The 16,284-nt window shown below is 42.3% G+C and overlaps 1 protein-coding gene across 2 annotated transcripts in view; it reads left to right on the forward strand.

Moving 5' to 3' along the window:
- The first annotated feature begins 611 nt into the window (after positions 1-611).
- DCT (dopachrome tautomerase) overlaps positions 612-16,284 on the forward strand; it is a 37,532-nt gene continuing 21,859 nt past the window's right edge. For both annotated transcript variants that reach the window (XM_036080113.2, XM_078070189.1), the window contains exons 1-5: positions 612-1,234; positions 9,391-9,690; positions 11,770-11,870; positions 12,007-12,173; positions 13,527-13,706. In XM_036080113.2, coding sequence (XP_035936006.2) covers positions 847-1,234; positions 9,391-9,690; positions 11,770-11,870; positions 12,007-12,173; positions 13,527-13,706 — 1,136 coding nt within the window. In that variant the 5' untranslated portion in view covers positions 612-846. The remainder of the gene's footprint in view (positions 1,235-9,390; positions 9,691-11,769; positions 11,871-12,006; positions 12,174-13,526; positions 13,707-16,284) is intronic.

Below are 16,284 nucleotides of genomic sequence, written 5' to 3' on the forward strand. Positions count from 1 at the left end.
CAGTACATTCTCATTTAGAGGGAAAGGGGCCCTTAATTGTGGGACAAAGCAATTCCTTGTATGTCAGCCCTAAATAAATGTTTCTTTATTTCTGAAGCTGTGTGACCTCCTGCAGTGGTCTTTCTAGCATGTCAGGGAGCAGTCAGGAGTGGATTGTGGTTAGCAATGCACGCTTGTCTGTAAAAGCCTTTTAACAACAACGAGAAGCTCACTGCATCTATTGACTCCCGGGGAAGTCTGAGGTCACAAGCTTGGCTGGGGCACATGAGCCCAGATAATGAAGATGGTTTTGCCCTTTGGAAACAAAGCCAGCAACTGTATGTACTTCATTATGCGCTTTGGGTCATGTGCTAACAATGAGGGTCTCTCTAATCCTAATCCCCCTAATGATGGCTTCTCCCAGCCCTTACCCAAACCCCACAAGGCCCCGTGGTTTGGCAAGCCAGACCGAATAAAGGCAGCACGGTGTTTGGCTTTTGAACTGAGTTCAAGGCAATTAAAGTTATGGGCTAAGGAGGAAAGGAGGGGTTTAGAAATACCGGTATAATAAGTAGTATGACTGCAGTATCCCGTAAATTAACTCAATTAGACAAAGCCTGATTTAACGGGGGAAAGATGGTGAGAAGCGCTACCCTCATTAAATCTGGCTGTTAGAGGCGCTTCTAATGGCCTTAAATTTGTTTTAGTTGTTTGAATCACATAAAATAGTCCGTGCGTGTGCATGTACACACGTGCACTCACGTGGGTTCTGCGATTTTTGCAGGTATTTTTTTAAAGAGGAGAGGAATAGAGCGCAAAACAAAACGATATCAACTCCCCCACCCCCCAAAACCAAAAATCAACTGAATGAGCGCTCAAGCGCTCGAGAGTGGAAGACGAGGAGAAAGGCAGGGTAGAATCAGGGAGTGGAAAGCAAGAGGGAGTTCTGCTGATAAAGCCATGAGCCCTCTCGGGTGGGGGCTTGTGCTCAGTTGCCTGGGCTGTGGGATCCTGCCTGGAGCCCGTGCACAGTTTCCCCGGGTCTGCATGACGGTGGACAGCCTGATGACCAAGGAGTGCTGCCCGTCGCTGGGTCCGGAGCCCGACAACATCTGTGGCTCCCAGGAGGGCCGGGGCCAGTGCATGGAGGTGCAAGCTGACACCAGGCCCTGGAGCGGTCCTTACGTGCTACGGAACCGGGATGACAGAGAAGGCTGGCCGAGGAAGTTCTTCCACCGGACCTGCCAATGCACAGGTGAGGGAGGCCGGCAGACCCGGCCATGCCCTGAGCCGGGTAGGGAGGCCCCAGTTGGGAAAGGAGCCCCTTCTCAGGATGAGATGAGACTCTTAAAACTGTTAGACTAGGCTTTAAGTGGCCGACCAAGTTTGTTTTTCACAGGCAGCGAACTGAGTCGGGCTGATGTCTTGGTTCTATTTTTCACACCCTCTGTTACATCTAGTTATGGAAACCAAATGGATATTACATGGGCCAAGCCTGGTTATGTGAACTCATGCCAACATGCCATTGGCTTGTTTGTTGGAAGGGGGAAGCTAACGAGCTCCAGAGTCAGCTTTGAAGCTCAGAGCAAGTCCTTTCAAGATGGATTCGGTGGCCTCCCCTTCTGAAATGGGTTTGCACTTGTAGAAGAGGGGGATGGGTAGCCTTGGCATCTAGAGGACAGGCATCCAAGGCAGGTGTTTCCACGGTCCTAGCCTCAGCGTTTCTCGTGTTTGGAACGGGTCTCAGGCAGAGTACATCTTGTTAGTTAAGGTTGTGCCTGGGTCGTCACTTTGCCCCAGTCGGAGGGCTGTGGTGGGACAGAGCTTCTGCGAGCTGGGGAGGGAGAATCCCAAGATAACAATGGCTTTTTCTGCTCTTGCCTGGGTTGGCTGTGGGCATTTTGCCATTTGCTCGGTGTCCCTCTTTCAGACCTTGGTCTCTCTTATGACTTCTTTGAAATCTCTGTGCATTTCTTATGCCTCCAGCTCTTCTGAGCCTTCTCAAATCCTCTTCAGTAGCGCCTGTCTGTGTTCAGCAGCCATGCACAGCGGTGATAAACACTCAAAGGCTGGCAGAGCATTTGACGCACAGAAAGTGCATGTGGCAACATTAGCAAAGCCCTTGGCCACTGTTCTACACCACCCAGCTGCCTACCAAGTTTTCCTTCTTAAATTATTATTTTTTGCTTACATTCTCATAGGATGCCGGCACATAGGGAATCCAGATAATGGGGCTGTGTAGGGATATAAAAAGGTAAACTAAGGAAGTGTACAAAGGACTGCGATGTTGATGTAGGAATGATGTTAGTTTTTTTAACAGGCAAAAAATTCTGGCTGTGTAATCATTTTGTGGTCATATTATTAATTCTGCAATTCCAAGGAACTCAGTTTTGCGTTGGGTATTCATTGTGACGAAGGTTTTAAACTGCATATTGAACATATACTATCCATTTTTTTCTGAGCTAATTGAACATTGTCTTCTATAGACATTATCTCATGGATTCTCCTGGCTTTTGTCTGAGAAGCAGCAGGTTTCATATTACCTGTGTGATTAAAATCACACTACACAGTAACTTCTTTGTCTATGACTCAAAAGTTCTCCTAGAACACTTATTTCCAGGCCAAATCAACGATAGAGTGCTACCACTTACAACGGTTGAGCCTCTCCATTTATGGAATCTTGGGGCAGAAGATGTTAAGAAATCAGATATAACTCTTACCTCTTCTTATCATCATCTACTTTATATTTTTGACCTGGTAGGCAAGTTTGTTTTGTTTTGTTTTTTAAAGGTGAGGATGGAGAGAATAGAGAATGGTAGAATAGAAAAGGATAATTATAATCTCCCTTTCCAGGAGGTACACCTATAAATATTCCTCCAGAAGTGACAAGAAGTTAGGGACACAGTGACCCATTTCCTAACATAAAAAGGGATCCCCTGTTCTGAGGACGATAAACATATACCTAGGAGACAGTGGGTCAGAAAGAGGGTTTGGCCTGTGCGTCTGGACTGTTAAGGACATCACATGTCTGTAGGTCAGCCCAAGGAACAGAGCTTTCTCAGTGTGTATGGTCTCCATTGCTAGCCATTGTCAAGGCCTTGGCTGCTCCTGAGACCAACTACCAGCCTATGGCTCTCCTCCCCTCCTCCGTGATTTGATCTGTATAGACTCATTCAGGACCATAGCCCTTTCCATACCAACTCTGGATGGCTCCACTTATGTTGGCTAAATGGTCTTATTCTTTGAGTCTCAGGGCATCAGACCAAGTCCTAGTGGCCGAGCTGGAAACCAACTTAGTATAAACAGTAATCACCATTCTGTAATGTGTCACGTGTCCCAAAGCAAGACATAGGAACTTCATTCAGCTTATTCTCCCCCAAAGGGTGATTTGCTTGCCTTCCAAGGGTAGCTTTTCATGGTTTGGGAAGCAGTCTTCAGAATTTAAACCTGATCCCAGAACCTGAACCCAAAAGCCCTCCTCTCTGTTATCCTCATAATTTTTTTGCAAATAGGACCCCTGGGATTCTTCTAGGTCACCCAAAATTTATTAAGGAAGAGATCTAGTTTAGCTTCTGGAAACCAGACTATTGGTGACCCTGAACTTTGTTAATGCAATGGAAAAATAAACAGACCATTTATCCATCAATGGACATTTAGATCGTTTCCACATCTTGGCTATTGGGAATAGTGCTGCAATAAACATGGGAATGCTAGTATCTCTATGAGATCCTAATTTCAATTCTTTTGGACAAATATCCAGAAATGCAATTGCAAGATCATATGGTAGTTCTATTTTTAATTTTTGAGGAAGCTCCATACTGTGTTTTTCTATTGTGGCTGCGCCATTTTGCATTTCCACCAACAGTGCATAAGGATTCCAATTTCTCCACATTTAGCCAAGTGGTATATACATCCAACTGAACACTATTCAGCCTTAAAGAATAGAAGGAAATCGTGCAGTATGTGACAACATGGATGAGCCTAAGGGGCATTATACTAAGGAAATAAGTCAGTTACAGAAAGACAAATAAGGCATGATTCTACTTATATGAGGTATCTAAAGTCAAATTCATAGAATCAAAGCATGGAATGCTAGTTACCAGGGGCCAGGGGAGTGAGACATAGAGAGGTAGTAATCAGTACACATAAAGTTTCAAGATGAGAGTAAGCTTAAGAGAGCTACTGTACAACATTGCACCTAGAGTCAGCAATAATGTATTGTACACTTAAAAATGTGTTAAATGTTCTTACTACAATAAAATAAAATAAAATAAAATAAAATAAAAAAAATACCCCATTGTTTTCATGAGCTTGAAGCTGGTAAAAGATTTTAGCCTAACAAAGAGAAATAAAAACAAAGTCTGGAGGGGAAACCCCCTAAATGATGTGCTCAAATCCTCTAGAGAGAACTTCTCTATTCTCTATTATCTCTAGGGATAAATTGGAACCCAAAACCTACCAACCTTAATTGTCAGGAAGAGCTGAATTTCGGGAAACTTGGCATTAGCTCTTCACCTTACACATCTCACTAGCCAACTGGCGTTTCTGAGAACATACCAGTTGCAGCTGTGTTTTTGGACTTTTGGAAAACATGCACACCAAATCGTTTTTGAACAGTTGTCAAAGAACTGCTTGTTTGTACAAGTGACTAAGTGCCTCCGTTTTTCCAATCTCTGAAATGGGGATAATGATGAAACCGCACTTGTAAAATCTTTTTGAGCTCTGTAGATGAAAGGCTCTCTGTGAGTATAAAGTATTGTTATTAAAATAATAGAATCTCTAATTAAAAGGAATAGGCTATTTAGAGCTCCTTGTAAATTCACTAATCGGTGGTCTTTAAGCTTATTTAGTCTAATAGCCTTCTGAGGTTGAGCTGATACAGTTCATGTAGGAACGTGCCTGGCTTGGTTGTTCTCACTCTCTTTTCCATTGCTCTCCCAGTCCTAAGTAGGTTTATGACTTTGTCTTTTTAAATTTAATTTTTGCCGAAGGACATACTCAATGGTAGATAGATTGGTATCTCGGGATCCTTTAGTTTCTTTCTCTCTCCATTTTCCAGTAAGAAAATGCCATCTCTTCTAAGAGGCCCGTCTTGTAGTTTTTGCTGCCGCTCTTGGTAGATTAGGGGAATAAATGAACCCAGGTTAAGTTGATGTAGGGAACCACTAGGGAATCTAAATTAGAGAAATAAGCACTTTGTGTGCTGGGCTTCCATGTTGTTGCACTTTTCCGTTGTCAGCAGCATTTTCATGAATTCTTTGGACCATGTTTAGAAGCTCTAAACATAAAAGGGGCCCGACTGCAGAGGTTTTGGAGAGATGCTGGAAAAGGGATTTTTTTTTTTTTTTACATTTCTGGACCATAGGTGAGCTCACATGCAGACAAATGCTTTTTTTTTAATTTATTGGGTTATAATTGAAAAATGATATTATCTTAGTTTCAGATGTACAACACAGGGATCCGACATTTGTATACACTGCGCAGTGAAAGTTCCTACCTAATAATGTTGACTGTATCCCTCGTGTTGTCCATTACACCCCATGACTTATTTATTTTTAACTTGAAGTTTGTACTTCTTAATCCCCTTCCCCCCCATTTTGCCTCCTTCCCCGCCCCAATTCTTTCTTCTTACCTTCTACGTTGCTTTTCAGAGGCAAGTATGGTTTTGTAAAAAGAAACATCTTTGCTCAACATAATTGTGAAGCAGCTCTGGTCTTCTGAGTCAGAATTAATCGTATTGTCTTCTGTGGTGCTTGGTTTATTCCTCTGTTTTCACTTTTCCCCACAGTTTGACTTGTGTTGGTGGTTCATTGCACACACGTCCTCATCCCCTGGATGAAGACATTGTGCCTTATGTCTATCTGTATCTTCTAGTACCTAATGCCTTTTATTCCATTATTCATTGATTCATTTATCACCTACCTGACTGACATTTATTTAGCACCAGTGATGCTAGGCCCTTCAGGTACAAAGAGGGGAAAAACGCAATATGATTTTTTTTAAAGATTTTATTTGTTTATTTGACAGAGAGAGACACAGCAAGAGAGGGAACACAAGCAGGGCAAGTAGGAGAGGGAGAAGCAGGTTTCCCGTGGAGCAGGGAGCCCGATGCAGGGCTCGATCCCAGGACCCCAGGATCATGATCTGAGCTGAAGGCAGACGCTTAACGACTAAACCACCCAGGTGCCCCCGCAATATGATTTTTAAGGTGTCCACAGTGTCGTGGATGAGGAAGACAGGCAGGAAAACAAATATTTACAATACTGCTTCTATGTGGTATCTAGTAATAATAACAACACTTAATATAGAACTATGTACCAGATACTGTTCTAAGTGCTTAATATGATAATCGGCTTGTTTTCCATGAGAACTCTGTGATGTAGAACTCTTATCCCAATATGACAGATTTGGAAGAGTGAAGTCCAAAGCTACAAAGCATGGAAACTTCTTCCAACATAACAAGTGGGAGCACAGAGAGAGGCATGCTGAGTTTTGACCGCCCTTTAGGCGGTCGGTGTTTATAAATTATCTGTTGAATAAACAAATGAGGGAGATAATTAGCTATTGATCATTTTGTTTCTAGCAACCAAAAACAATTGTGGTAAAGGAAGTGAAGGAATATTAAAACTCATGGCATAAGTTATGAATTACTCAATTTCAACAAAATTCAAAGACAAGTTTTATGCATTTAAATGTAGAATTGTACTGAATTGATTATTATAAAATTGAGGTGTGCTATTCCTTAGCATTTTGAAGGAGAGACTCACTCTCCTATTGCAAAGCTGTGGCTTTATATTCACCTTCAGTCATCTGGCTCTAGGTAAGTAGCTGGAAGTTTGGGCACTTAGTATTCTTTGGATGCATTTTCTCATTCACTCCTCAAAAATATTCTATTCCTGTAAAAGCTGCCAGAGAAGGTGATATGTTTTAATCAAAGGTGTTTTGAAACAGATATACAATTTTAGTAGGTTCCCTGGGGGAAAATAACTCTGGAGCATTTGTATAGTATCTGGTACTTTGGTAATTGCTCAATAAATATTTATAAATAATTTCTATTTAGTAGCTTCACTCTAGTAATCAATGTAAATTTTAATGTTTAACTGAAACTATTCTAAAACATGTTTCAGTCTTGGGACTAGTAGAATTTTTTCTGTTTAAGTATTTTTTACTTATGTTCTCATATGATGTTAAAGCATAGAAAACTACAGATAACTGAGCTCTGTGAGGATAGGTAGGATATTTTGTATGTTTTGAGGAGCATAGAACCCAAATAAATTACCTTAAGAAAAATTTTTCCTACTCATGATATTTTTAATGACATTTTCTTTAACCATCAAAAAATCCATTGGGTTAATAGAAAAGGAGGCCTGTGCATTTTTGTTTACATAATACAAATGCTAATCATTTTGTTTCATGCTATTGTAAAATTTTCTTTGCCTGTAGAAATTCAAATGATCCTCTCTCTACTATGGTCATAGTATTTTTTGCTTACCTCTGCTTTGGTATTTACAGTTTATCAAAATTATTTACAGGGCCTGCTTTTCCTTCTAATCCACAAGGATAGGGAGAAAGAGGAAGAAGAAATTTTATGTTTATTGGATTATCTACCACATGCTTTATACTTCTTTGTTTTTAGTTAATTTTCCAAAAAAATTTCAGCTCTATTGAGGTATGACTACAAATAAAAGTGTACGATTTTTAAAGTGCACTTCGTGGTGACTTGGCTTTATATTTCTTTTATTCATGCAACAAATATTCATTTCGTATAAGGCCGAGCACAGGCCTCGGCAGTGGGGTAACTGCCTTCCAGTTGCCTGTACCTGAGACAAGTGGATAATTACTGTTGGTGTGATATATCCCATGGAGGGGGCATGTGAGGTGCCAGGGGAGCTCAGGGCACTAGCATCTGACCCTGACATGTTGAGTCAAGGATGACCTTGAAGACGAGCCATCGTAAGGCAGAGAGCAGGAGCGGTAACCCACGCAAAGAGGAATTTAAGGAAATGATGAAGGAAAAGTGCTGTGGATTGAAGTGAGAGCCAGTAAAAAGGTCTGGGAGGAGGAGGACCGGGAGGAGGGGGATGGGGGAAGGGGAGGGGGTTTGGGGAGGAAGGGAGGGGGAGGAGGAAGAGGGGAAGGTGGGGAAAGGGGGAAGGGGAGGGAGGTAGGAGGAGGAGGAAGAGAGCAGAGTTGGTCTCCCATGTTAATGTTTTATGTAACCCCTCTAATCCCCTGGGGGATGAGCATTACCATCCCCTTTTGCTTCAACTTTCTGCTCCAATAATATTTAAATGTTTACTCTGTAACTTATCACCACCTAGGGAATGAGGTGCTCGTCATACCAAAAGCAGTAATCAAGACTAAAAAGGGAAAAGTCCAGGACAAGCTGAAATAATTTCCACTTTAGATGCTAATCAGGCAGATGCTTATTAGTTCATATGACTAGTACTCCTTCCCCGGGTAGAGAAAGCAGGGACATTTGTGCCGTGGACGGGGAGCCCTGCGATGATTTGCACTTGGTGATACCGTGGCAGCTAATTCACCTTTATGACTCGCCGGCCTCCATTGATTTTTGTCTTAACGCTGTCTCCTTTGTGAAATAAACCAGCTTTTGTAATGTTAGATTTCACCTAAATTCCTGGAAATCAGCTTATTTATTTTGGTTCCCCCTTGAGCTGGGTGTATATCTTCTTCCTTCTCTAAATCAATGAGCCACACTCACTCTGCGTGGGCCCCGTTGTGTGTGCCACAGCATAGCAGGGCTCAGCAGCGTGCCCATCCAAGACAACGGGCAGCCCTGGGGGTGGGGCTGTGGGGAGGAAAGGGAAACTCGTTCTGCCTCCAGTTCTGGAAGCCTAAAGTCTCAGGTCGAGGTGTCAGCTGGGTTGGATTCTTCTGAGGCCTCTCTCCTGCTTTGTTGGTGGCTGTCTTCTCCCTGGGTCTTCACATGGTCTTCCCTCTGTAATGACTAGTGGCCAAATCTCCCCCCCTTGTAAGGACACCAGTCGTATTGGATTGGGGGCCACCTCATGACCTCATTTTTAAGTTAATTACTTCTCTGAAGACCTTAGCTCCAAACACAGTCATATACTGAGGAACTGGGGGTTAGAACGTCAACATACGAATTTTGAAGGGACACGGTCCACCCATGACAGCTTGTGACCCCTTTCATATTGTTTCTTTGCTGGGAGTATTTCTAAGGAACTCTAGTACTCTGTTCACTTGGAGATGCAAACATTTCAAGAGGAGAGTAAGGGAAGGAAATTGGCTTCCTTTGCCTTTTTGCAAACACTTTCATCTTCTCCTCCTTTTTATCCCAGAGTTCAAATTCAGAAATTTCTTCCAAGCTACATAAACTGACTCCCTCTTCCATCTCCCCCCCCCTTTTTTTTCCTTTTAAAAATAAACCAGGACATTTTGCTGGCTACAACTGTGGAGTGTGCAAGTTTGGCTGGACCGGCCACGACTGCAATCACAGGAAAGCCCCGGTAATTCGGAAAAATATCCATTCCTTGACTGCTCAGGAGAGGGAGCAGTTCCTGGACGCCTTAGACCTCGCAAAGAACACGACACACCCCGACTACGTGATCACCACCCAGCACTGGCTCGGCCTGCTGGGGCCCAACGGGACCCAGCCACAGATTGCCAACTGCAGCATTTATGATTTCTTTGTGTGGCTCCATTATTACTCTGTTAGAGATACATTATTAGGTGGGTTTTTTTCTCAGCAGAGGGTATATTATTATAGTTTGGGGCTGTGGGGGGATGGGTGGGGAAGTAATTTCAGGGCAAGTTAATTAACAAGAGAGCAACCTCAGGAAGGGTTAGGCTTATGAAAGTCGGAGGATTATCAAATGCTGCCTGAAGCTAGGATGGAGCACAGTTTACCAGTACGTTGGCTGACATTTGGGAAAATATTTTCTCCTGTAGTTGGTGTTTTGCGTTCAAAGTCTAAACTCTCCTCTATGAAGCTATTAATCTTCAAAGGCAAGAGTTGGTGAAGCGGAGGCAAATTCCTTTTGATTCCAGAAGAAAACATGTCTAAATCTGGCCATGGAAGCCCTCTCTGACATTTTCCCTCAAATTAGAGGAATTAACAGAACACGTGCTAAAGCACATGAAGCTTCTTTGTGCAGAATTAGAGTGTTTGTGTGGAGAGTGCGTATCTCATTAAACCCGCATGTGTTAGTCCTTAGACTTTTGGTCATCATTCACGGTGCCTGTGATATGGTGCACCGCTGTGGGGATCCTCAGGTTTTTTCGGAGTTGTATTGTCAAGGAAGAGCATAAGCCGCTCCTGCAATGTAGAGTTCCTCCTGAATTAGCCCTTTGAACCATTACAGTGGATGCCTGGGAAAATGGTGCCCCGCCCTTCTAGATCCTAAAAATTGGGGCCTGCGTAAGACTTGGAATGGGGGCTTGTTTGTTAAGAACTTCATTTATCTAGTAGGACCAGCTACGCCCTCGGATATTTCGCAGTCAGTGAATGCCACAGACGTCAGCTCGCTCCAGGGGGATGTGAATCCATTCCTGGTTCTATTCTGTGTACTCCTGACGCTTTCTTTCGCTGTACCTGTTATCTCCACCTTTGGGGCCCCTTGTTGGGGTCAGGTTGAATGAAGACATCAAACTCCCTTTGAATAGTCAGATTCTCATTGGAATTGTCTGTCCTTGTGTTTATCACTGGTTCCCCATTGCTTGATTTCACCTCATTCGTTCGTTTGGGGAACATTAAGCTTTGTTCTGAATTAAAACATTTAAAAAGGACTGTGTAGCCATCAGCAAGCGATAGCATGTCTTTCCTCAGTGTGAGTCCTTAAAAATCTTGCCTCTCAGGTAAGCATCTGTCTTTCTTTATCAATAGATAAGGAGGCTCTTCTGGCTATAAACCTTTATAGATTTCCTGTCATCACTCAGAGGAATTTTTGCTTTATGAGAGGGTTTTCTCTCAAGAGGGAAAGAGGACTATAGTTTCCGGTCATACCTAGGAATTAAATTTATATTCGTGTCTGTTCAGCTCTCTGAAGTTATTATAGGTACTTTGAAAAAGAACTAAAGCCAGCTAAAGTTTCTACATAACCATCAAAAGCTTTTATGAAAGCGGAAGAAGGATGGAATGGGCAGTAAAGGGGGTCATTAAATTGCCCAAAGCTTTTCACTAAAATTGGTGGTTCTAGTGGCCAGCCAAATTGGTTTGAATGTATTTTTCTCTCTTCTAGTCTTGGCGACCATGCTTGTCAGCTGGTGGTTGTAACTGACTGAGGGCGGAGGCAAAATCCATGAAAGTTCTTTTTGGTGACATAAATGCCTGAATTAGGACTAAGAGCAGTCCAAGTTGCTTTATTATTAATTAATCCTTCCCTTGTAAATGTGTGCATTTGTGAGGACTAGGTTAGAAAATATCTTTTGAAAATATATTTCATTAAGGTCTTAATGATCTAGCCCTTTGGATAACATTATTTCATCTTAATGAAATGTGACTTAAAAATTAAACATTTGACAGGGACTCTCAAAGCTGAAAACGACCTAGATGTGTCTGGATCTCTGTTGACAATCAAACTTTTGAGAGATGGAGAATTTATCCTAGAAGTGCTAATTGCTTCCGGAATTGTTTTGTTGTTGCTGTTCTTGCTTTCAGAAAGATAAATGACAAAAACCTTTTTTTTTTTTTTTTTCTGATTAGAACAGCTTGGACTTACTGGCTCTGCAGACACATCCCATTGGGGTAAGGATTCGCATTAAAAAAAAATGCTATTCCATGATCTTTAATATGTTTCCCAATTGCTTTAGGACCAGGGCGCCCGTACAAGGCCATAGACTTCTCACACCAAGGCCCCGCCTTTGTCACTTGGCACCGGTACCATTTGCTGTGGCTGGAAAGGGATCTCCAGGTTGGTCCAAACTATGCCTTTGGTATTTTGAATTTTGCATTTGGTCAAGACCCGTACCAATCTTTGCTTTATGTGCTTTCTTGTATTTGATATTGATATATTGAGTTACATAACTAGACACACCCTTTGCTTTTAGCAACTCATCGACAATGAGTCCTTTGCTTTGCCCTATTGGAACTTTGCCACCGGGAGGAACGACTGTGACGTATGTACGGACCAGCTGCTTGGGGCTGCAAGACAAGATGACCCAACTCTAATTAGTCAGAACTCAAGATTCTCCAGCTGGGAAATTGTCTGTGATAGGTAATGGTATTTGCGTCCCTGCACTGGAAATCCAGAGACCGTATTTTCCTAAGTCTGAGAGATGGAGAGGCACTTTATATTTCTGTTTCTAATGCAGGCTGGGTTCTTTGTACATGTTTCTGAAAATGATTTTCCTGAGGGAAGTGGGATTTTAAAAAACTCTAAGCCCTCTTATTAAAAAAAAAAAAAATAGAGGTCTGGAAATCGCACTTATGAATCGAATGGGCTTGGTTATCCTTTCTAGATCAACTGTTTTAAAATTGGAATTCGTTTCTGCATTCAGCCAAACATTTCTTAAGTACTGATCATATTCCAAGCAGTGTAATAGTACTGACAATACAAAGATGAATAAAATAGAGCTTCCCTTTTGGATATCGTTTTATATTTACAAAGGCAGATTGTTTGTAAGCGAGTTACAATACAATGTGAAAAGTATCATGATAGATGTAAGTGTGAAGCCAAGAAAAGAGTCAGGGGAATTCTCCAAGAGGCAGAGGCACACACTACAAGCAGATGGAGGGGTGGGTGGTGAGTGTGTCCTAGGTGGAGGGAACATCATGTATGAAGCTGGGAAAGTCTCTGGAAACAGTTCAGTATAGCTAGACCATCGGGCGATGGTGAGCTGAGAGGGGCAGGGGATGGGGCGGGGGAGAATGATCTCTGAAGTATTGAGGAACACAGCATAAGCAAATGAGCAGCTTGTAGCCCATGGAGAATCCTGTCCTCAGTGATTCCTTTTAAATTTGTTTCTTTTTTTCTAGTACACATCTCAAAAAAAGATTCCCCAAGACACTCTTCCGCCTTCCTTTATTATTTATACATTTATTAAAGGTTTTATTTATTTATTTGCGAGAGATAGCGAGAGAGAACATGAGCAGGGGGAGGGGCAAAGGGAGTGGGAGAAACAGGCTCCTGGTTGAGCAGGGGCCCAAGATGGGGGCTCCATCCCAGGATCCTGCGATCATGACATGAGCCAAAGGCAGATGCTCAACTGATTCAGCCACCCAGGTGCCCCTGCCTTCCTTTATTTATCTGTTTCCTCCAAATCTTCCTGTTTTTAACCTAAGGGCTCTAGCTCCCCTGTCCAGTGTCTTTGTCGAGCTTCCTTGAACACACCCCTAGTCTGGGCATGCATGTGTTTGCGGGGGTGTAGGCCAATCTAGCAGGGATTCCCCCCTTCTACACCCTAAGCTTTTCCTATAGCCCTCTGGATAGTGCTCCCCAACATGTTGGGATGGGTAACTATAATAAGATTTTGTCATGACTAAGATTTTGATTGGTTTGCTTGGCCCAAAGTTATGATACTATCCACAAATTAAAACATTTCATTTTTACTCTCCTTACAACCCTTAGCCTGGATGACTATAACCGCCGGGTCACCCTCTGTAATGGGACCTATGAAGGTCTGTTAAGAAGAAATCCAGTGGGATTAAACAGTGAGAAATTGCCAACTTTAAAAGACATACAAGATTGTCTGTCTCTCACGACGTTTGACAGCCCCCCTTTCTTCCAGAACTCTACCTTCAGCTTCAGGTTGGTGCTCTGAGCTCTGTTAGACTGGCATTTTAAAATACTTTAGGATTTTCATGCCTGTGGTTGTAATGAACTGGAAGGAGATCCAGGTGTTGGGAGCCATGTACAAAGCTAAGTAATGCAGAAGGGCTTGACAAGTGAGGATAACAAGGAACCAGTTTTAGGAAAGTCATCATCCACCCACTATAATGAATAGTGTAGTTTTAATATTTTCTAACCGTTATTCAAGACCATCTTTTGTATTTCTAATTATGGCCTATATAGGTACAGTGTTCAGAACTAGGGTACTTTTTTTTTTTTTAAAGGTTTTATTTATTTATTTGACAGAGAGAGACACAGCAAGAGAGGGAACATAAGCAGGGGGAGTGGGAGAGGGAGAAGCAGGTTTCCCGTGGAGCAGGGAGCCCAATGCGGGGCTGGATCCCAGTACCCTGGGATCATGACCTGAGCTGAAGGCAGATGCTTAATGACTGAGCCAACCCAGGCGCCCCACCAGGGTACTTCATTAAACAGCATTTCTATACACCAACAACAAGACAGAAGAAAGATAAATTAAGGAGTCGATCCCATTTACAACTGCACCCAAAACCATAAGATACCTAGGCATAAATCTAACCAAAGAGGCAAAGAATCTGTACTCAGAAAACTATAAAATACTCATGAAAGAAATTGAGGAAGACACAAAGAAATGGAAAAACATTCCATGCTCATGGATAAGAAGAACAAATATTGTGAAGATGGCAATGCTACCTAGAGCAATCTACACATTTACTGCAATCCCTATCAAAATACCATCAACTTTTTTCAAAGAAATGGAACAAATAATCCTAAAATTTGTATGGAACCAGAAAAGACCCCGAATAGCCAGAGGAATGTTGAAAAAGAAAAGCAAAGCTGGTGGCATCACAATTCCGGACTTCAAGCTCTATTACAAAGCTGTCATCATCAAGACAGTATGGTACTGGCACAAAAACAGACACATAGATCAATGGAACAGAATAGAGAGCCCAGAAATGGACCCTCAACTCTATGGTCAACTAATCTTTGACAAAGCAGGAAAGAATGCCCAATGGAAAAAAGACAGTCTCTTCAACAAATGGTGTTGGGAAAATTGGACAGCCACATGCAGAAGAATGAAACTGGACCATTTCCTTACACCACACACAAAAATAGACTCAAAATGGTTGAAAGACCTAAATGTGAGACAGCAGTCCATCAAAATTCTAGAGGAGAACACAGGCAGCAACCTCTTCGACCTCAGCCGCAACAACTTCTTCCTAGAAACATCGCCAAAGACAAGGGAAGCAAGGGCAAAAATGAACTATTGGGACTTCATCAAGATAAAAAGCTTTTGCACAGCAAAAGAAACAGTCAACAAAACCAAAAGACAGCTGACAGAATGGGAGGAGATATTTGCAAATGACATATCAGGTAAAGGGCTAGTATCCAAAATCTATAAAGAACTTAACAAACACAACACCCAAAGAACAAATAATCCAATCAAGAAATGGGCAGAAGACACGAACAGACATTTCTGCAAAGAAGACATCCAAATGGCCAACAGACACATGAAAAAGTGCTCAACATTGCTTGGCATCAGGGAAATACAAATCAAAACCTCAATGAGATACCACCTCACACCAGTCAGAATGGCTAAAATTAACAAGTCAGGAAATGACAGATGTTGGCGAGGATGCGGAGAAAGGGGAACCCTCCTATACTGTTGGTGGGAATGCAAGCTGGTGCAGCCACTCTGGAAAACAGTGTGGAGGTTCCTCAAAAAATTGAAAATAGAACTACCCTACGACTCAGCAATTGCACTACTGGGTATTTACCCCAAAGATACAAATGTAGAGATCCGAAGGGTACGTGCACCCCAATGTTTATAGCAGCAATGTGAATCAATAGATGAATGGATAAAGAAGATGTGGTACACACACACACACACACACACACACACACACACACACACTGGAATATTATGCAGCCATCAAAAAAATCGAAATCTTGCCATTTACAATGACGTGGATGAAACTAGAGGGTATTATGCTAAGTGAAATAAGTCAATCAGAGAAAGACATGTGTCGTATGACCTCACTGATATGAGGAATTCTTAATCTCAGGAAACAAACTGAGGGTTGCTGGAGTGGTAGGGGGTGGGAGGGATGGGGTGGCGGGTGATAGGTATCGGGGAGGGTATGTGCTATGGTGAGTGCTGTGAATTGTGTAAGACTGTTGAATCACACACCTCTACCTCTGAAACAAATAATACATTATATGTTAAAAAAAAAAAAAAAAGAAAGAAGAAGATAGTAGGAAGGGAAAAGTGAAGGGGGGGAATCAGAGGGGGAGACAAACCACGAGAGACTATGGACTCTGAGAAACAAACAGGGTTCTAGAGGGGAGGGGGGTGGGGGGATGGGTTAGCCTGGTGATGGGTATTAAAGAGGGCACGTTCTGCATGAAGCACTGGGTGTTATACACAAACAATGAATCATGGAACACTACATCAAAAACTAATGATGTAATGTATGGTGATTAACATAACATAATAAAATAAAATTAAAAAAATATTTGC

This window comes from Halichoerus grypus, chromosome 4 (genome assembly GCF_964656455.1).
Source record: "Halichoerus grypus chromosome 4, mHalGry1.hap1.1, whole genome shotgun sequence".
NCBI classification, from domain to species: Eukaryota; Metazoa; Chordata; class Mammalia; order Carnivora; family Phocidae; genus Halichoerus; species Halichoerus grypus.